Source organism: Mchenga conophoros, linkage group LG1, assembly GCF_057382185.1.
Source record: "Mchenga conophoros isolate Kocher_MC1m ecotype Shallow Benthic linkage group LG1, M_conophoros_male_GT1.1, whole genome shotgun sequence".
Lineage (NCBI taxonomy): Eukaryota > Metazoa > Chordata > Actinopteri > Cichliformes > Cichlidae > Mchenga > Mchenga conophoros.
The window spans coordinates 11,007,504-11,030,412 of NC_140526.1; the positions used below are offsets into that span (position 1 = coordinate 11,007,504).

The 22,909-nt window shown below is 38.5% G+C and overlaps 2 protein-coding genes across 3 annotated transcripts; both read right to left on the reverse strand.

Moving 5' to 3' along the window:
- Positions 1–90: 90 nt before the first annotated feature.
- On the reverse strand, positions 91–7,387 carry dpep2 (dipeptidase 2). 2 transcript variants are annotated; one of them, XM_085255257.1, is made up of 11 exons: positions 7,282–7,387; positions 6,677–6,860; positions 6,456–6,582; positions 6,216–6,345; positions 4,718–4,868; positions 4,181–4,250; positions 3,356–3,532; positions 2,273–2,357; positions 2,121–2,196; positions 977–1,112; positions 91–867 (listed from the first exon to the last, which is right to left on the reverse strand). In XM_085255257.1, the coding sequence occupies exons 2-11, from the start codon at positions 6,841–6,843 to the stop codon at positions 664–666; spliced, it is 1,323 nt and encodes a 440-aa protein (XP_085111383.1). In that variant the 5' UTR covers positions 6,844–6,860; positions 7,282–7,387; the 3' UTR covers positions 91–663. The 2 variants fall into 2 exon arrangements, with proteins under 2 accessions (XP_085111383.1, XP_085111463.1); XM_085255337.1 differs by having other exon boundaries at positions 6,677–6,824; positions 7,282–7,363.
- A 9,080-nt stretch (positions 7,388–16,467) lies between these two features.
- Positions 16,468–18,727, reverse strand: LOC146582927 (ribonuclease P protein subunit p25-like). Its single transcript, XM_085255463.1, has one exon. The coding sequence runs from the start codon at positions 17,964–17,966 to the stop codon at positions 17,136–17,138; it is 831 nt and encodes a 276-aa protein (XP_085111589.1). The 5' UTR covers positions 17,967–18,727; the 3' UTR covers positions 16,468–17,135.
- Positions 18,728–22,909: the final 4,182 nt, after the last annotated feature.

Genomic DNA, 22,909 nt, shown 5'->3' on the forward strand with positions numbered 1-22,909 from the left:
TAGGTTTTTAAGAAGCAATAAAACTACCAAGTCAAATCCTATGATTACACGAAGATCAACATCACCACCTCAAGTGAGCACACCAAAGCAGATATTTATCAAATTTATTGCCATTGGGTTGTGAGCAACAAGGCTACATGAATGACGTAAAACCATAATATTGTCTTATGCTATGAGAGTAAATAGAACAAATATTTGCTTTGAAACTGATATTCTGTACAACTTTGTTAAAGTGCTTGAAGCATTATAAACTTAAGTAGACAACCTCAGCTTCTAAGCTGTTTCCTAGTCAATCCTAGATACAAAGTATAATCTCTAAAGTTATATTTATCAAGTTTATCATTCTATTATATTTTGTAATCTTCTATGGACATCATGAAAAAAATGTTCTGCCAACTAAATAACAAAATAAATAGTGAATTAAAAAAAAAAAAAAAGATAAAACCAAGAGGTCTCTTTCAGACATCTTCTGAATTTTTAATTAATCGATTAACGTATGTACAGGAGTTTGCATTTTAATTATAGCAAAAATGAGGTTAGACATTAAAGTCATTAAATTCCTCCTAATCTCCACTGATGTGCAGCACTGTGACACTCCTTTCTGTGTACTCCTTTCTATACAACTTCAAAAGAATGATACGGCTGAACTGAGATTGTTAATATTCATTCAATCAAAAATATTCTGGAAAGCACCAGAACTGTGGCAAGGATTAACAGACCAGGTAATCCACCTTCTGCTCCAGAGGACTGATCTGAGGGCAGGCTTCTTGGGTCTGGACGTCTAAGGACTAGCCTGCATGGGTTGTGTGCCTCTTCAAATGGAATCTGGACCTCACTTGGTAGATTTGAACTCAACTGATCACGGACCTTGGTGAAAATAAAGGAAGGAAATAAGAGTATGCCAACATATAAAATACTTAAACTCATGAATCTTTCACCATCTATTCTCGTTATATAAATGTATTCTCTCGCTCACCCTCTCAACCTGTTCAAACACACGCAAGAAGTTACGTCGAAGGACACCAGCCAGCTCATTCTCAGTCCAGTTTCTTCTCAGCAGTTCCTGGATTAGGGCTGGGTATTTTGAGACATCCTCTAACCCATGAGGGAAGCTTTTAACCAAAATGAAAACAAAATTACTCTCAAATTATTGTTTTTAGGCGAACCATTGTAGAAACAGATCCCTCATTCTGAAAATTATGGTGTTGCTAAATACATTTAGTTTCATACCTTTGACACGTGGAATTACAAAAGTAAACACAGAAACATGATTTGTTTTATTCTCAGTTCTAATAAGATTTTGGGCTGAAGAATTCTGCAAGAAGAGCCTTGGCATCGACTCTCCAAGTCAATGGGTCAGGAAGAATTTTAACCTTTATTAAATTCCTTTATTTAAAGTTTGCTGTAACAGGCTGGAACAAAAGCTCCAAAAGGCAATGAAGAAATTTGGTCACTGTTAAAGACATGGGGTGTGATTCATGGCATTTTTATATTAATTGCAGTATTCAATAATGAGCTTTGTTTTCTTTTTTCTTTTGTTTCATCACAAAACTACCTGATACTGATTGTTTAAGACAATTCCGTTTAAGAGGACTTTGCGCACTTTGCACCCAGCAGCACAACAGAGTCACTGCATCCTCTCACTGTAGGGGTTAAAAGTTCTGATTCTGATTTTCCTTAAATTTGTCACCCCTCTGTATGCATAGCAATAACCTAATATCCACCATCTTGCAGAAAATCTACCGCAGCATAGCAGCCTCCATTTATGCCTATTAGAGGTATAAAGTTATTGATTTTTAACCCACTTCAGTCTGTTGACAACTGGACAGCTAAATTGCTGATATGACAAGCAAACAAAAACCACACAATTGATTTGGCTCAACAACGGCCTTTGAAATAATCTGTCTGGAGAGTTCCTCAGACAAGCGTGTTGCCTATTAGTATTAGCTTTGTTTTGTCTCAAAAGCTTTTCATTCATCATGACTATAGAATATAAAGAAGATTTAAGGTAACTTGCATGGATTTTCTGTTTGCAACATTTACCACAACAATTACAAACAAACAGTTACCTCTTTAGCTAATAATTTGTGTTATCTGGTTATTGCAAATTGATTTCTTACCTTGTAGCACCTTCATAATCCCCTCCAATTCCTATTGATTCAGCTCCAATCAATTTCTTAATGTAATCAAAATGGTCTGTAAAAATAGTGGAATAATGTATAAACTGAGATATAAGAAATACAAACACATCCATTCCAGATGGACAGCTCACCAGCCACATGAGAGATGTTAGCCTCATCTATGCAGGAAACAAATGTGTTGTGGAGATTCACCATGATCAACCCTTGGTTCTTTTTCTGAAAAACACACAGGGCCATTACCAGGCGTGGAGAAAAGGGTTAAATGCCACCAAACAGACTAAAATAATCTATGCATGTGTACACTCTACAGAAAAGTTATTGTTTAATCATTTCATTTGCATATAGTGTAAATTATTATGTCTGGCATATCGAGATGCCACTCAGATCCCAAAAAGAAAAACAATAAGACTAGAAGTCAAGAGGGTTTTAGAACTGTTTTATCTAGTTCTTCCTGTTCAAATGATGATTTACTGAGCTTATGTGTATGAGTAATCACACAGAAAAAAAAAAACACGTGGAAATATCAAATTCGTGGCTATGATAAAATTTAAGTATTGATACTATTTATTTTTCAACTTGATTAATAAATAGAAGAAAAGAATATTCTCAGTTTAAAAATAAAGAGCCTGAAATTACCCCGACACTGTTGACAGTAGGCTTACACACAGCTTGAATTCTTGATCATCAGCCTGTCATTAACCACTATAAGCATTTTTTTTTTAAAGTAGAGGGAGGAAAATGACTATCATTGTTAGGGTAAACAATCTGATATTCTCATTAATAGGTCCTCACTATAGTACTTTTATTTCATCCTGTGAGATCACGTTCTGGTGCCTGTCTGTGTATGCAAGTAAAGGGGAAATGGCAAGAGCTAAAGATGGCTGAGGAAATCATGGAGAACACAGAACGACATAAAGACAGAAGAAATGCATTAAGTTGATTGTGCAAATAAAGCCTTAGGATTGAAATCAATAACTCTTAGTGGGTGAAAACTGAATAATTTCTAATGGTGGAAATCTGTTCATAAATGTTTTATGCTGTTGATACACAAAAAGCCTAACCATTACAAAAATTGTCTGACAGTTTTTCTTCTTTAGATATACACATAAAGAGACACAATTAAAATGAGCCAGTCATCGATGTGACTGATCAGACAGTTGTTTAATCAAGCGGTTAAGAAGGCAAGCAATTACTTTTAAGGTTGTATTTCTCACCAGTTCAAGTAGCAGATTGTCAGGAACATTGCGGCTGTGGTTACATATGGAGTAGGAAGAGGAATGGCTAAAAATAACCGGAGCCTTAGAGTGACTCAGAACAGCAAAGGATGTGTTCCACGAGGTGTGGGAGAGGTCCACTATCATTCCGAGTCTGTTCATCTCCTCGACTACGACCTCAAAAACACAATTAAGAACATTTTGGTGGCATCAGGAAGGAAGTCATTTATTCAGAGGAGAGGATGTTGTTACATGTAAACTATTAGAAAACACTCATGCAGATAACCATCAAGAGTGTCCCTGCACTTTGCTGTTGAGACGGAGATCTGAATGGGAAAGGAGTAATAAAGATGTTTTCTATGTTTAAATAAGCTGCCTATAATATATTACCATATTCCAGTAATACACAAGGAGTTATTAAATGAGAAAAGTCCAGTTTGGGTTAACAGAGATTCTCTTTCCACAGCTTCCTATCAGGAGAAGATTTAGTATGCACAGTATTCCCAAATTCTAATAGTAATGAGGTTCATTTTATTCAGAAGGTTCTCAAGTTGCAATAACTATACAATCTCTATTAATGCAAACATAACAACAACAATAATGCATAGTAGTTTTATAATAGTTATAATAGTTACTTAGTTAATACAGTTTTATGTCAACAACTGAATTTCTCTTATTTCTTCAATACAGTATGGAAGGACTGATATGTTTTATGCTTTCTGAAAAAGGGTCAGGCAAAACTGGCATGCACGCTGACATACTACTCTGTGGAATGTGAGATAATGAAATACAGCTGTGGCTAATGTTACTGAAACTCAGAATTACCTTCCCAAAGGATGTCAGGCTGTTATTCTCCCTCTTATATACAGGGTAAAAAGTTGAGGATGATTCAGCCCTGCATAGAAACAATATATGTATTTTAATGTCACAAGTGCTGCAAATTATTCTTCTCCTGTTTGTAATTACTTAAAATTACTTTGGGTATCTGAAGGGAACTGCTTCAGATACCCACAGCTATAGTCAATGTGAGATATCTGAGAGAGGACATATATAGGTTAATTTGCATAAAAGAAAAGGATGTCGAGGTGAAAATGTAAATATGTTTCACCTTTCTATCTTTCCTATTCTATAAACAAATACTTCTTAGATTAAATGTAGCTCAGTAGTTCCTGCTTTAAAGTTGCTATGTAGCAATAGACCATTACAGAGCCAATGCTACGTATTTGATAAAATAGAAATTCTATTCAAAACCCAATTTATTGCTTAAATGATCATTTAAGAAAAGATCGAGATATGACTTTTTAAATACAAAGTACTAGATATACTGTAAAATATATGCTGTATAAAGTCTTTTCCTATTACCAGGGTGTATTACAAGAATGCGTGAGACCCATGGAGCGGACTCCAAGCTGGTAAAACATCCGCAGGGCAGGAAGGCTGCTGTCAATAGAGTGGCCTCCTTCGATACTTATTAAACAGGCTATCTTACCCTTGTCCTTAGAATCTTTTAGCTCTGCAATGACAGGCCCACATACAAAGCACATAAACACATAATTGGACATCATTACCTTCAGTTATCAGTTCTACTTTTCATCTGGTTACAGAAATGCAAGCTAACGTAACCATCATATTTTAGAAAAACAAACAAACAAACAAACAAGATACATTTCAAAACAGTAATCTAGTAACCTAAAAACATTAAGGAAATGACCTCTAGTTTCAAAATTTCTTGAGAAAGTAGTTAGTAGGAAATTCTTATCTGATTTATTCCAATCTGGCTTTAGAAAAACATCACATTACAGAAATCACTTTATGACATTTTAATGAGTGTGGACCCTGGAAATTTTACAGTTCATATTACCTCATCCTTCTCTTCAACAGACTCAGAAATGAGCTTGGGTTAGGTGGAACTGCACCCAAATAGTTCTAATCCAATCAAACAGAGTATTTAGAATCACTGTGGTTAATTTTAGCTCATCGAGTTTCTCCCACGACTCAGTCCAAGGGCCTATTTTGTTTAGTTTACATTTGTTACCACTTGGCTATGTAATTTGTAATTATACACAAGCATCTGACCATTGTTATGTCAATGGCTGCCAGTTAGAATGAGTCATTTAATCCTGGAGAACACAAAAATCTAGACTTCATTCATTCCTATTTTACTGGCATTAAGGATGGGATAAAATTAAAGTTCTTGTTCTTCTTATTGGTCCTGATGATTATTCTTATAGTCGCCCTGCTGACCTTGAACAATGACTCACTGACCTAAAATCATCTGCTGGAGGTTTAGGGGAGTATTTCTGATCAACAACTTAATTTCAAACAGCATATCAAAAGTCCAGACTAGTCTTGTGTTGTGAAATATTTGTTGCATAACTCAGACCAGTACTTATGAATAATATAACGGCATACCTTATATCTGCACCCTCATTTCCCCCTGATTAGATTACTGCAACTCACTGTTTACATGCCTAAAAGTTTGGAGGAGTGAACCATCTATAAAACACAGCAGCAGTACTACTCACCAACACTTGGTGAGATGAACATGCCATTCCAGTCCTTGCAGATTTACACTAGCTTCACTACAGAGTTCAATTTAAGATTTCCACTGATTACTTTTAAATCACTTCACAGTGAAGCTGCACTTTCTATTTTAGAAGTCCTAACGTCTAATAGATCAGAGAATCGATTACTTCTACATGTTCCACAGTCCAAGCTTAAAACCAAGGGGTTTTCATGCATTTTGAATAGTTTTTAAACCAATGTTTTGTGTAAATACTGCGAAACACCTTATAACTTTGGTTTAGAAATGTGCCATAGAAATATAGTTAATTATTATTATTAAGAAAGTATACAATACCCTGGACAGATGTGACCAGTTCAAACTCCTGGTACTCAGTGCACATACGTCTCACCACATCTATTTGTTCCAGAGTAAGCCTCACAGCATCCTTCTGCTGAGCACCACACAGTACGTAGACAGCAAACATCTGATACAACATATCACAGAACATTAGACACATTTTACTAACCAATAAATCTCAGATGTAGATGGATTTTTTTCCAGATTGCGCTGTGAACACTTGTGAAATTGCAATACCTGTGTCTGCACATGCCCTGCTTTGAAACGGGATATGTCTGTGGATACTTTGGAGAGGTTACGGAGGTCAACTTGGCTTAGGTAGTTGTTGTGACGAATCCTCAACTGGAGAGCGAGGTCATTGTGACTGACAGAGAGATGGGATAGTGGGTGATACAAAATTGAGGGACATTTTAATTTATGATAATTTATGTATCTTGTATGTATGAAGCACACTTTACCCATCAATCAGTGGATATGTGGACATCAATTCATCTACGTCAGAGCATCCACATATTTTGGCACACAGAGAGAAAACCACCAGAGCTTCGATAAACTGCATCCAGAAGCTGTGTGAAGCATGTTTTTCACTTTTCCACGAAGGCATATCTGAACACAGAACACGCATCAACGCGTTACAGTTATCTGATAAGGCAAAGAAGAATAACATGTGAATGATCAACACGTGCACACAAAGAATATTTTGGATCTGTAATTTATTTTGAAAGGATCACAGCGCAGCTTGGATTGTTACAGAAATATTATAGCGGCACTTTTAAATATCGTCGCAATAAACTTCTTGCTTTTTATCGAATGTATGAGTTCTGGAATACATTAAACTGCAACTCCGATAAATATAATAAGTATTTTGGGATCGTCTGTTTTTTTTTTAAATTGAAACTTAAGTCCACATTAAAATAGCATATAAAAACAACGTACCATTTAAGCGTGCTTGAAAGTGGAATAATGAAAAAGGTAATTGCTCGGGATAATTAGTGCATGCTCATAATGAACCATTTGTAACTATAGACAGCGCGGAACAGCAAAATTTAAACAATATACTTACCAGCCAGGTCGCTGAAAAATGAGCCGTATGGCCACTTTGTTTAGCAACTGTGCACACACTGTACCAACTTTCCAGCTCTCCGCCCCACACAAACGTAGAGCAAACCTTTACAAAACTGGAGAGCTGCCTGTGTGGTGCATTCATGTGCTATCGGAAAATTGCTAATTCATATAAATTATTTATCGCTTGATGTTGTAGAAGAACTGCATTTTGCAGGACCGGGTTCTACAAGGACCTTAATCATGCTTTTCTTCGTTCTGTCGCTTCTCTTTTGACTTATAGCAGCTTCCAAATTTGGTAGTGGTAAAGCCTGCTATCAACGGGTAAGCAAAACAAACAAATAAATGAAGATGTGAGGGAAAAACTACAAAAACTGTATTTCACATTTTTTACGTATTCTATACTGTTGTATCTGTAGGTTCCATAACTAGTATGTGGCGTTTTAAGTATACATTTATTTGCTAAACTGCGTCGCCTTATTTGGAAATACAAATTGACGACTGCGAATTGAAAGCATGATAAAACCTGAACATTTGAAGTTGCCATCTGCTGGCCACATAGTAAATCACATTGTTAATGACCCATGTGTTTGATTTGGCAAAGAATTTACGTTGGTTGGAGAGGGTAGTCGACTTTTTGACCAGATTGTTTAACACTATCCAGGTCAGTAAGAAACTTAAGGAAGGCAAAAGAAGTGTACCGTGTATGTGCAGAGCTGTAGTAACCACAGAGGGATAAAGTTGAATTAAGCTGCATTAAGAAGAGAGGTGACAATTAGCGAACAGTTTAGTTTCATGCCGAGAGACTGCCAGTTGCGATGATTGCTTTGAGGGTGTTGATGGAGAAGTATTGAGATGGTCAGAAGGAGCTGCAGTGTGTATTTTGAGGATGTGACGAAACAGATCATAGAGTGCCAAGGGTGAGGGTGGTGCAAGACATGCATGAGGACAGCGAGACAGTGGTGAGGTGTGCGATAGGAGACTGATGGATTACAACGGGGATCGGCTCTGAATCCGTTGTTCTTTGCAATGATGATAAGTAGGATGACTGATGATGATGCTGTCAGGCAGGAGTCTCTGTGGACTATGATGTTTGATCACAACATTGTGATCTGTAGTGACATTAGGTAGCAGATGAAAGAGAACCTGGAGAGGTGGAGGTATACTCTTTAGAAAAGAAGAAAACAGTCAGTACAAGTAAAGCAACATACCACGTGTGCAAATGAAAGGGGAACAGGTGTAACAGTGAAGATGCAAAGTGTAGAGATAGTGAATGTGGACAAGTTTAAATAGCCAAAGCGATGGACAGTACACATGAGTGATGAAGAAGAGAGTGCACACAGGTTGGAGCAGGTGAGTATCAGGGGTGAAAGGAATAGCACATAGTGAGGCCTGCTGTTATGTATGGATTGGAGATGGTGGAACTGAAGAAAAGAGTTGGAGGTTTGGAAAAGTTGAAGTTTAGGTTTTTGCCGGGGGTGACCAGGACGGACAGAATTAGAAATTAGTTTATCAGATGGACAACTCAGGCTGTTTAAGATGGTTTGAACACGTGCAGAGGAGGGATAGCAGATATACTGGACTGGAATATGTAGATGTCAGGCAAGAGGAAATGAGGAAGATCGCAGAGAAGATTCGTGGATATAGTGAAAGAGGACATGCAGACAGAGGAGGATGCTAGAGATGGGATGAGATGGAGACAAATGTGCTAAACCCTAATGGAAGCAGCCAGAAGAAGATCTGTTGTTGAGACAAGCCTGTTGCTAGGAGAGGGGAAAAGAACAAAAACCTGACCCCATGGTCACCATCGAGTTTAGCTAAGTTACGGCAGTAGTGGTTAAAAGTTACATCGTTTCTGATCAGCTGACAAAATATTTTAGTAAGTGAATTTAAAAGATTTGTTAAAAAAAGGGGGTGGGGGGGGGGGGGGGTTGGTGGTAAATAAAACTAAAAGTACTTCATTTGGTGACAAGAGGATATTAGTAACAGGCCTATTTCATAACAGACATCCTCACAATTGTAGAAGGAAAATGACAGCATCTTTAATCACATTACCTGTGGTGAGTGAGGCATCATCAAGACTGAAAACTAAAACTTAAAACACCAAGACTGAAATGAGTCTTGGTGTTTTAAATAAAAATAATAAAATAATTCATTTTATTATTTGGGACTACAGATGCTCACATTTTCTACTGTGGCTTGTGATTTGTAAATTTGTAAGAAGTTTCAGGCTTTGCAGTGTTACGACAACTGATACCAAATTGTGCTTTCAGGAAGCTGGATGATTTTTCACGCTCACAGAGAGACAGTGACTATTTGCAACACAAATTTGCAGTTTTGCATTAAAGCACCACCACAAAAACTCAAAGTAAGAACCCATTTATATAAAACAGTAATCATATGTTTACTATTTATACAATAATGAGGGTCCTGGGATGATATTCAGGGCCTGAACCGATTGTAGAAATTTGGCTCTTTACTTTTGAGAGGAAAACTCATTTTAGAGTAGTCTAGTGGAGAAATTGTGATACATTTTCAGTTTACTTTTTTTGCGTTAACTTGGTTTACTCTGGAGATATGACACCTCTTCCTGTTTTGTACCAGTGGTGTGCATACTTTGTGTGCTACTGATACAGAGCTATGTAGATTGTGAGTTATGTGGCGCAAGTATGTGTCACACACAGATAAATAGATAATGCTTGACATTTAATCTGTTTCTATGCAGTTGTTTTATTAAAATTGTAATTTCTGAATTAGTTCAACCATAAATGAAAACACTAAAGTTGCTCAAATTTGTGCAGTTGCAGTGAACTTACGACCTAAATTCAGTGGATGGCCTACTCTTCTTCAGATTTGAATAAGAAGATATCCAGGGGAAATTTCTGTTTTGCTTTCATTATTATTATTACTATTATTATTGTTATTTTTTTATTCCTTCTCTAATTTAACATATCCAAACATATATCTAATTGAAAAGCTCTCTGAGCTCTGCTTCATTATTGTTAACAGGCACCAGAATAAGGAAAAGGAAGGCGATAACACAGTGTGTGTGTGTGTGTGTGTGTGTGTGCGTGTGTGTGTGTGTGCGTGTGTGTGTGTGTGTGTGTGCGTGTGTGAAAACTTCCATTATAATATCACTGAAACATGAAAAAACACTGGCTGCTTTTTCTACATTTAGTGAAAATTATAATGAAGCTGTTTTGGCTACATTTCATTTTCTGTAAGGTACAATGTCTCCTTTTGAAACTGTTCTACATACATGTACTTACACTTTTCTGTATTAAATGTCTGATTACTGAAGAAAGAAAAAGTAAAAACAGCCTGATCATCAAAACCAGCTGGCTGGGGACCATCAAACATTTGTGCCCAGGTCTGTCTACATGGTATGTTTTCATCTGTAAACATGAAAGCTCAATTTGTGCTTAGGAGTCTTTGTCTTGATGCTTTAGGCATGTGTGCAAGACATCACTTTTTAAAACTATGGGCTGTTTACCAATTTATATACAAATTATGATTTAAAAATAATAATAAAAATTAATAATAATAATAATTATTATTATTATATTTTGTAAGTTTATCTATTTATGCTAAAAAACACTGCATAATGTACAGTTACCATACAATCTGAACCTCACCATAAAAGGTGAAGTTCAGATTACAAGCCCTGCTTTGTAATGCTTTTTTACTTGGAATGTGCTTGCACTTAATGAACCTGAGTTGAATTGTGCAAATGTGAATTAGTCTGGTGTTGATGGGGAGCATCAGGGCACCACAAATGAATTTCAATTAATTTCAGTGGGAACATGCAAAGCCTGATTTTGTGGTCCACCCACTGATATTTGGCCTTGTAGTCTGTAATGAGTAGAGTGATTCGGCTCTGATTGGAGCACCCCACTGTTGCAATGGAGTAATCACAACCGTGTTGATATTACTCTACCAATCCTCCCACTGCGCAGAGTGGACCCCCAGCTGACACTGTTTGAATTCAAATAACCAAATCATTTAGTCATATTGTCAACCTTGCTGTGGAATGTGATTGGCAAAATAACTGATGAAATCCTGTTAAAACCTTATAGTGTGTGTTCACAGTTTGATGACGGAGCTTAAGCCAAATCCTTTTAATTAGCATGCGGATTCCTGCATGTGTTTTATTTTATGACATTGAAAGCATGAGTGCAAGGGTTGGGCTACATTTAGGTTAGTCATGTCAGAAAATAGATTTTCTGAATAATTATACTCATCTTCTGTGGAGATGGAGTCACGGAAAAACATTTTGATCTTGAGGGAAAAAATGTATAGTGACAAAATGACAGTTATGTGTCATTTTTATATTTATATATCTCTGATCACCACAAATATATGTTGTGAACCCTCTTTTGCTATTGATTTCTCACATTTCTGAAAGGCAATTCTGTGTGTCAAATGCAATCTTTTAAAAAAAAAGCTTCTGAAAGTCATGTAACAAGGTGATCACTCTTTTAATTTATGTAGCAATGTATTGAAAATCATTATTGAGGCATTTGTTTTATTCCTGCATTATTCATTTGACTGGTTAGACTTGAGTTTTATAGCAGACATGTTAAATGTTTTTCTGGGTTGTGGTTCACTTTAATTCAATTTATGTTTATTTATATAGATCCAAATTACAACAACAGTTGCTTCATAGTGTTTTATACAGTAAGGTAAAGGCCCTACTGTAATGTGGAGAAAATTCATTAACGTCAATAATCAAATTATTTCCTATGAGAAAGACTTTACAAAGGTAGGAAAGAAGAATCCTTAGGCTGCCCCTCCCTGAACCATTCTCTTGGAATAACAGCCATCTGCCATGATGAGTTGAGGGGTGATAAGAGCAGTTTCCATCAATTCCAAAGAAAAAATAAACGAAATAAAACAGAAACATACAAAACAAAGAATACTAACTAAAATTGTGTGAAATGCAACGTAGTATGTACTCAGTAAGCTGTGCAGTCACTGTAATATCATGTCATGTTGTGATATTAGAAATCAATGGCAGTGCAAGTTAAATTGGTGTCAAACAGAGATTCCAACAACCAAAATATTTTCAGCCCAACACAGAGGAAAAAAGCCATCTAAGGATTTGTGCTGAATTCCATTATTCCTCTGTGAATTAAAAAAAAAAAAGATGTTGAAAAAGACACCGTAGCAGTCTAATTATACTACATTTTCACTTTATTTTGTGCCCGCATTATCCTGGTCTTTTCTTTTTCCTTTTTGGTCTTTTAAGAAAACTTCTTCTTTTCTCACACAGGAAATCATGATTTAGTTTCACAGTTAAATGCAGCCAGACAGTGCTAAGAATTATGAATTGTATGTTTTCATCTCTACACATAGGCAGTATTTTTGAGCAGTTCATTCGCAATATTAACTGCAGTCCTGCATCTTCAACAGATTGCACATGTGCACAGTTGAGATCAAAAGGTGAAGCCTGGAAAAATTTAAAGGGTCTTACTGTTTCCAGCTTACCATTAGGGTTTATTTCCTTCTTCTATCTTCTTCTGAGCATTACTGGAAAAGTACAAAGCTAATGTTGTTTGTTTTTTCCCCCTGTAATTCACAGATATCGGTCCCTGAGCCTAGCCTCTTTGTTCCTCATCAAGGCCTTTCAGAAAAGATACGGGGCATAATGTGTTACCATGAAACCTCATTTATTCAAATTCTTTAATCTAATTGAGTCCTCTCATTATTGCATAGAGGAAGAAATGAGGATAAAAGGGTGAAATGTTGTTGTCTCTGAGAAAAGGCAAGACTTTAACATACCAGCCTTGAGATTGCCATTAAATGATCCAAAAAATAGCATAGCCCAGAGCTCCCATTTGCTTGTTGTAAATGCTTTGTTATATTCTTAAAACTGTATTATAGATAATAAGCTCGTCAGATAATGGTGTTGTATTCTGTGGCCATTTAGCTTTGTTGTGGAAATCATCTAGTGCACTGGGCCAGTTATGTCTGTCAGATACATCAATAATAGTGCTCTTGAGCAAGTTGTTTTTCTGCGGTTGACTTGAAACTTACTTCTCCACTAGAGGGCAGCAGCCATTAGTTGATTTTTTTTTTCATATTTCTAAACCTATCTCTCATATAGGAAAATTATTTGAATACCAGTGTAATGTATATCACTTACAGCTGCATGTTAGTTATGGAATACAGCAAAAAGAGCTCCAGAAAATCCTCAATTTTCCCAGATTTTCAAACTTAAAATCTTTGACTTTGTCAAATTTTCCTCTAACAAAGTCTAAAAGCAAACTCTGAGTGATTGTTTTAGTTGTCGGGTATTTAAAAAAAAAAAAATCAGTTTAAATACATTTAAATACACCAAGCCTTCGTCTTCAGTCGCAGCTTTTGAAAAAATGTTGAAGACGTCTTGGTCTTCAAACTTCTCATTTCTTTTGCCCTGGATTCTGGCAGTCCTGTAGTCAGTGTTCATTATCTGCTCTTACAGCTTTGACTTCAGCACAGCAATTACATCCTCAGCTGCACTGATTAATCCAACATGGAGGCATTTCACAAAATGGTTTTGAAAAGACATTTCCAGACACTTACCAGGGAGTAGCTGTGGCACAGCTTGTTTATGCAGATAGACCACAGCCAGTCAATTGGCAATAAGATGTTTTCAATGACTGCTTAAGTGTTCTCTTAACCTCTAGTGTACACTGTGCAGAAAACAATAGACTGTCTGGAAAATGATTAATTTAATCTGCTTTAGCCCTGACATATAGTTGAGGTGCCTGATGTCATTTTTGGGTAATGTATGTTTCTCTATTGTTCAACATATTCCCTCTTTGGCCATTCATTAATATGTCTCCAGCGCTCTCTGCTTAACTGCTTAACCTTCCATTCTTTCCTAGCAATCACATAATCAATCACTGGCCCATTACTTGACAAGGCAGACAAAGAGAGTGTATGAGTGAGAAAAACCTTTTGGCCTGTCTCAACAAGCAAGAGGAATGTCGACTTCAGAGGGCTAACACAAGCAGAAAACATAGGCCCAGTAAATATTCAATTTAAAGGATTCCCAGATAAGGCGAGTTGAAAAATTGAGGCAGCACCCATTCTTCTAGATAAGAGAAGACGGAGCCATCTGGAGGCTGGGAGATAGCGAACTCCCACGCCATCCCAGAGACCTCACTCTCATCTGCTGCAGCGGCAGAGAAGGGGAAAAAAATGGAGTGCCAACACTTTCATTATGTTAACTTCAAAATGAATTTATTCACATTCAGTGCATGTAGTCATTGGCTTTGGCAAGAAGGAGGTTACTGTTGTGTCCACCATAACAGAAAACTGTAATCAGCCTTAAAGTAATGCTTTCCTTTGTCATTTATGATTGAAGTATGTAGTGAGTATTTAATGAATTGTTCACAGAAGAACATTCTGACCTTCAGAAAAAACGAGAATGCAATATATATACGTAACATATATACGTAATACGTAATATATATGTATGCGGTGCGTGTGCATCCGTGTATGATGTGTGTGTGTGTGGCGCATTAACTAAACGAACAGAATTTAAGCCTAGGCCTGTATTTCCTCCAAATTCACCTTGACTGCATGCTTGAAAACCACCAGCTAAACATTACTGGCAAAACAGACTCTCAGCTTGTGAATAACCTTGTCCACATTCCTGTAATGCACTTTGTTGACTCCTTCACCATACTATTTCATGCCAGCCTCATTGGATTTAGCGCTGGGATGATGCTTTTGTCAGGATGTTTTATCTGTTCTCTCAGTCAGGTACGCTTTGCCATTATCCCTAATTACCCCCACTGCATTTCACACTTGGCCCAGAATTCTTAGTGCTTAATAACAGATGCGGGTCGATTTGAAATGTACTTATAGTGGCATTATCTGTTCAACCTGGATCGTAGACTGACTGTCCCATAGGCTCTTGGATGAAAGCTGTTAACTCTGTGATAACAATGACCTGGAATGATAACCTTCCTGCAGTCTTGAGGACACACAGTTTGCTACATATGTCCTGTATTGCAGTCACAGCATTTTGTATTCAACCTTGGGTGCTCTGCTGTGCTCTGATTCATTTAATGGGATCGAGAGGGAGGTTAATCACTATGTCTGTCATAGACTGTTAAAGTGCTATATGAAATACTAGCATTTTTCTTTCTTTGTCCAGTGAGTTCGAAAGCAAATGCCATAGACCTGACTATACCTTTTTTTCTCCTCCTAAAATCTGCTAACAATGCCCCCCTCCAATTAGGAGTCACTTTGATTAATCTACTTTAGGGGGTCGACATTTGCATTTGCAGATTTTCATTAAGATCGGCATTAAGACAAGGTTCCACTTATCTAAGTTATTATGCGTGGAACATATGGGTGATTAAATGGAAAAGGTCTTAAGTATTTGGATTGATTAATTCACCGGAAGGTTTATTTTGTTTGTGTTGCTCAGAACAACTTTTAAAGAAATTTTTAATCCATAAAATTCATTACATATGCCCTCAGTTGTTGTTTTTTCCTACTGCTGTGGAGTCTGCAGAGGGTAGAATTTTGATCCAAGCACCAAAAGCGTCTGCAGCATCCAGTTAAGCTTTTGCAATTACTTAGAGGTACTGCTTTTGCAACTAAAATGGTATCTAAATGGCGTGAAAATGCAGGGAGGCAATGCATTTAAAAAATGGAAAAAGTATACAGCCATTTTATTTGCTGTCTGTCAACTCCAAGTGCATAGCGTTACTTTGAAAGCTTAGCTCCTTTTATACCATATTTTATAGCATATTATTTTGCTTATGAAATGTAAGAATATACCCGAAGAGCTAGACTACAATTGATATAGTGGGTGGCTAGGCCTATAGGCTGAAACAGGAAGGAGAGCAGCTAGTTGGTTTGATTTAATATTTTGCAGGAACAGTGTAGTGTGAAGCTCTGTCAAACCTAGTTTTAATCCTTTTCTCCACTGTGTTGTGTGATGTTATATTGCTATCTTAATGATAATCTGTGCCTGTATTTCTGCCCTAGGCATTTCTGTCAGGCTGGGTTGGTTTAGGACTGCGCCTTATCAACAGCTTTGTCATTAAATCAGCTTTTTCTACAGACAAATTTCACTGCTGTTATTCTTATCAAAAGAACAGCGCACTGTGATTTTCTGTTCAATCGCAGCTTTGCAAATTCAATGATGTTTGAGTAAGAAAGATGAAATACAAATGAAAAATCCCACTGAAAAAAAGCATTTATTTAATTTTGTTTTCATGAGATTTAATACTCAGACAAATAAAATGTGTATGCTGTGCATTTGTCATGTCACCAGTGGCTTTGGTTGTGTGTGTGTGTGTGTGTGTGTGTGTGTGTGTGTGTGTGTGTGTGTGCACATGTGCGTTTGCGTACGTGTGTGTGTCTACTCGGATCTACGTTTTATATTCCGAAAGGTTAAATTTAAAAGCATGGGGAAAATGGTTGCCGAGATGACTGTAGCATAAGGCAAACAAATGATTTTATCCACAGGTTGTTAATAGTTTACTGAAAGCAGTAACCTAGAACCTATGAAATTCATGGCTTTTGTTAGTGTGAAATAGGATGTAATATTTTTTTCTAGATGTCATATATTAGCATGGTAGCACACATCATCAAAGTTTTCTGGATGTGAGAGACCATGTTGGACGTACCACAAAAGACGTCCTGTAAATGCTGTATGTCCAGAGGCAGCCTGTTAGGTCCCAGTCAAACTGACCTCTGGAGGATGGAATTGGTAGTCAGTTCTTCTGAGAAAGCACTGTTCTGTCTGAGTGGATGTTCTGATTGTCTCAGCATTGTGCTTGAGTGGAGTGCAGTGCCAAATGAACGCCTCTGATTCAATCCTCTCCACTGTGACACCAGTTGGGCCAGTCAGTGAGGAGGAAGGACTGAGGCTCCTTCCCCTAAACACACTCTCTTACAGTCAGGGAAACTGGTGTATTGCAAAGGTCCAAGGGATCTCTTGGATGCTGTCGCAGGTTCGGTACCCTCTCTTTCTTCCCACAATGCACTGAGAGTCTCTGGAGGCTGGTAGCCTGGTTCCTGGGGATCCAGAGGATCTTTGGAAAGAAGGATGCTGATGGAGGGCACAGTCCTGTGCACTGTCATCTCGGATGTCCCTCCTTCAGTACTCTCCCACACTTCTTTTACAACCTTATACCGGAGTTTGGTCAGCTGGTGCAAACAGCCCACTTTTCGTTTCATGATCTCGGCACAGGTGATGGTCTTTGTGACGGCACGACCTGACCCGGTAAAAACCACTTGTCTGAGCCCACCACCACTTGAATTTACCCCACTTACTCCCTTCTCTCCTTGCATCCGTGCCATGGCAAATCCCATTAAATTGCGAATCTTGCTTCCTTCCTTAACGCGCATCTCCAACACCCCAGAAGATAGCCCTGGGAAGGGACAGGGACTGTCCTCCTCAGTTCGGCACACTTTTTTGAATCCTTCTTGCCCTAATTTGAGTGCAGGAGGAGGGACTGGGAGTGGTGCTGGTTTCACTGGCCTAGAAACATTATTAACCCCACCTGGCTGTCCAGCATTGTTATAGGCTTGGCTTTGATAAACAGGGCACATGCTTGAAGTTACCCCATTCTCCATTTGGATTGGTCTGTTCAACTCCAGTCCTGGGTGGGGCTTCACGCCATCTCTGCTCAGGTACTGGTTCTGGCCACTGACCACTCCACACGCCGTAAACATTTGTGCAGTCCTCAGTGATCCACCGTAATGTTAGTCCAGGCACACACTTTTCCCACAGCTTAACATAATTTTCTTATGCACGTGGCACTTCTCTTTCTCTCTCCAGTGAACAGCTGTAAAGTTTCAAGACTTCATATTACCTCCTCCTCAAGAGCGCTATCAAAAAATTATTTAATGCTCTCCAAGACAGAGCTGCAGAAACAAGATAAATGTGTTGCTGGTAAATTAAGAGCAGTGCTGGGACCTTTAAAGATGTTCTTTAAAGAGCATCTAAATTTCATACCACAGACTGTTTGGAAAGTGCTCTGAAGATGAATAAAAAATCAATATATAAAGCTAAGTTATACACTTTCTTTAATTTGTAAGTATTTTATACGGTGGGTTATTTTCTTCTTGAATAGCAGTAAAAAATAAAATAGAGTTCTCTGTTGATTCTTCAGCAAAACTTTTCTAAAGAGAACCTGAAAGCTCAAATTAGGACTCCACCTTTTCTTTAGCGATCCAATCCAGCGCTGTTAATTTTGATGTGCTGGTCGTGTCACGTTCAACTCAAAATTGACATCTGGGGATGTCCATCTCTTAAGTTCCACGTCCTGTTTTGGACCTCTGGATGTTTTACTCCAGCTTGAGTAGGTCTGTGTCTCCTCTCCGTGTTCTCATTTTGACATCCACTGTAGATGAGGCCAGGGTTACACAGATGTCTGCAACTGGGGTGTCGTCCCTAGAGTTCTGTCTTGTCTTCAGTGATGCTCTGGGAAGTGTGTTCTGTTCCCCACAAAGAGACATAAGGGACAGAAGCTGCCTCACAAATGCTCACAGGAGGAGTGTCTGTGTGGCTGAGGGGGAGCATGAGGGAAAGGGGAGACAGCCCTCTTAAAGGCACAGGTCTTTTCATCTTTTAGACGAACACCCTCCCCTCCACAACTGAAGCCTGCCATCTGAGGAAAAAGAGAAGGGAGACGGCTACTGTGTCCCTTTAAAACCTAGAATGCAGATCCCCGGCAACTTTGTCAATCTCTTTAGAGGACGTTCCAGTGTTCAATGTACATGACTGATTAAACCTGAGTTCTGAAATAGAGACTCAGTCAACCTTTAAAAATGCATTTTCAGCTTCGAAACAATGAATTAAATTAGCTCTGTTATAATTGAAAACATCCTTCAAAGAGCTACTGAAAGTCAGCAGCATTAAATTGCACTGTACTTAGCCTTTATCCTATTAGATGTTTGTGACCATTACTATTTACATAATGCACCATTAATGGCTTCATTGCCGAGGCAATCAGGTCGTGCGGTAAGAATGCCTGTCTCTTAACGCATGGATTGTTATATTGTCGCAACCCTGGATAATCCTTGCGATCAAGGACACAAAGATCGCAAAATGCATAGAAGCATGACTTTTATCTTCAGAGTGCTGTATTAATGATAACTGTCTTCATTACTCTCTACTATATGTCGAGGTGAGGTGATGGACCCGACAGGTGAGGAAATAAGCATCTTAATGGGCTTTTTATCACCAGTGGAGGGCGCTGGCCTGCTCGCTTCCACTAAGTCGAGCCCAGACATCTGTAGTATAGCCCTGTTCAGCCCAGTCTACCGGTCGACAGGTGGATTTGTTTTCGTGTGTGACTGACAGATGAAAAAATAGGTGAAGACAGCCCACTGAGGCTGAACCTATGAGGCAGAGAGAGAGCCAGACAAGTCCTAACTACTTTCAGCTCAGTGTATTCCATGGTGCACAGTAGTACACAGGCAGTATAAACTCACTGCGACTCACACAGGCTTTATGGAGAGGCTAATTCACAATGGCATGTGTATTATATTAGATCCCTATGGTAATCAAGGAAAAAATAAGGAACAACCAACCCCCACCCCCTCACCACCACCTCCACTACCACCACCACACCCCCCAATCCAACTTCAAAGTATCTTCTATTACATGGATATGAATCGTCACTGAAGTATCAATAGTTTGATTGTATCCATGGAATTAGATTACTGACTTTAAAAAATCCCACAAGGTGGTAGAGCTGTTTATCTTTGTAACCATTCCAGACAATGCAGGAGGCACGGTAGCAAATATCTTTCTTGCCTTTTTTGTAACCTAAAAAAAAAAAAAAGATGGGAGAAAGGGAAGACAGAGGGAGGAGGGAGGGTCTGTAGCGCTCACCACCAAAGTGATCATTCTGTTGTTTGGGAGAAATTACCCTCATCAGTCATACAGAGATGCACAGCTGCCTAAGGGGATCTGGTAATGTTACTGCATAATAAACTGTGTTTGTGTGTGTGCGCACATGTCCATGTTCAGTGAAAATGAGACGAGGCACGAAAGAAATGCAAGAGGGCATGGGGTAAAAGAAGTCTGATTTAACCACAGAGAGGTTAAAATTGATGATAAAAGCAGCTCTATAATCATCCCTCCTTACTACACGTTGTTGGCATATCATTTATTGCTTCTCAGTTTAGCTATAGGAACCCATTTTCTGGTGGGAATGTGATAGATTAAGCAACTCAGCTTCTGAGTAAAAAGGCAGGGTTCTGAGTAGTGTCTTCAGACACATATTAAAAACATTTTCGTCTCCATCGAAGAAAAAAAAACCCCTCTTCTCTGGATGCCTAAATAAAACCATCAGAGCTTTGCAAAAGTGTTGTGTATTGACCTTTTTGAGCAGAGCATTTTTCCTTTAAGTGGCTTCATTTAATGATGGGTAGAGGCGATGTTCATGCTTGGTCACTCACTCCTTCACACCTCCTCCACAGAGCTGGCCTCTGCCCCTGTAGCTCTCCAAGCACTTACTCCTCACTTTATGTGACCTTGGCTGGCATCTGTGACAGTCCAGGAATTCTCCCCTGCACTCTATCCTCCCTGTCTTCGTTTGAACAACCACCCTCAGCTTTTTCTCCTGACCAACAGAATTTAAGTAAAGATAAACAAAGACTGTGACAAATGGTAGTGATTCTCCCACTTTCTATGTACTTCAGGTGTCGAAGTCGGTTGCTGTTACAAATTGTAGGGCTGTCTCTTTGTTGTTTGTTACAGCACTGCAGAGTCTAGTTGTAGAGAAGCTTGTTGTGCTGTTGTCAGGGCTGCACATAAGCGCAGTGTCTCGCTGTGACAGCCGGTCGCTCACTTTACGTTAACCGCAAGTGTTTTCACGGTCATCAACCAATGGTGGCCTGGAGGCTGTCATTTCACTCTGTGTGGAGCTCGCCCGCGGCTTGGTTCTGCCCCACAAACTCACAGCCAGCCCTGGTGGGGGGACAGAGCAACATACACTCATGCATATGTACACACTTAAAGACAGACACACACCCACTGGATAGACACACACACACGCACACACATACACACACACAAAAACTATATGCTCAGCATAAGGCAGGCTGCTGGAGCAATTACAGAAACATGGCAGAACACGATGAAGCAGGCCCCACTATCAGAAGGGAAATAGAGTGAGTAGAGGAAAAATGATGATGCCATTAATAATAGGGAGGCACAGAGGCTCACAGGGAGGTGGGGGTGGATGACCCCGTCTGTGATTTCCCTATGACAGCACTTTGAGATGCAAATGGTTGTGTTTGTATTAGATTTTGGCTGTTTAAATGGGCATGTTTTTGTGTCAAAGAAAAAAAAAGAAGAGAAAAAAGTAAACTGGGATACTAAATGATGTTTGAAGTGATATTTTCCTTTCACTCATGCATCCATTATTTTTGTAAATGACAGATCACGCTTCCTTATTCTCTCTTTTTTCCTCTTTACACCTTGGTCTAAAGCTATTCATATGTACATTTCTTCTACTCCAGCCATCGCTTTCCCCTTGGTACTGCAATGCAGATGTGTCTCACACAGTGGCAGAAAACTTCCACTGAAGACAGTTATGAAAGAGGAACATGAGAGACTGGAAGGAAGACCATGAAAAAGATAGAAACAGCGGTGGAAGGAACAGAAGTTTACATATATATATACTTATTGTCAAGTTTAGAAGCAAAGCATTAAAATATGAACATTTTAATGGAACTGGGTGGAGCTGAACCCTATTGCTCTATGCTTTTATGTGTACTGTTGTTAGGGAAAAAGCAGGCATGGCAACATTTGATTTATGAGGCCTGTCTACAAAAAAGGGGTGTCTTCAGCTTCATCAACTAAACAGCATTGCAAAGCTATCATGTCACCAAATAAATGCAATTTAGATGCTTTTGAAATACCACCATGATATAAACAGCTGCCTTTTCCCCCCAACATTTAATGGAACTGGGTGGAGCTGAACCCTATTGCTCTATGCTTTTAGGTGTACTGTTGCCCACAGTTTGATTAACAGCATTGTCTCCAATTTAAATTGGCAACAGCAGTTGAAAATAGCATTTGTGTTTGGTACTTCTGTTTTGTGTGGCCTCCGGGTAAAAATTAATGGATTTCATGGAAAAAAAAAGATCAATTACATCAAGAATTAATTGGCCATGTTGAAACAAATGCAAAACCCAAACAGATGCCTCAGAGGAAGTAGATTTTAATTTAGGATTCTTGTGCTGCTTACTGTATATATGTATACAAAACATTTGGAATGGGCGATGTATGAAGAATGGCACCTGAGTCGTCAACATCAGTACCAAAGATTGCTTGGGTTGATGATGTGTGGTGGTGTTTCTTTTTTGTCTAAAAATATGAACCGAAATGTTTCAACATGTGTACAAATTGTAATGTTTTCAGATTCATATAACCCCATATTAGTATCTATAGAATGTACAACAGTACAGCTGTAACTCAAGGTAAGTGAAAGATGCCTGTCCATGCTTGTATAACTCCTGTGCACGTATGTTAAAGTTTGTCTTTGAAAAGTAAAGTGAACATTTTCTAATCCTGATGGATTCAGTGAAAGAGCAGCCCAAAGGATTTAAGCCGACTGATGATAATTAATGGCCTGCTATAAGACCAAATGCTGCTTATC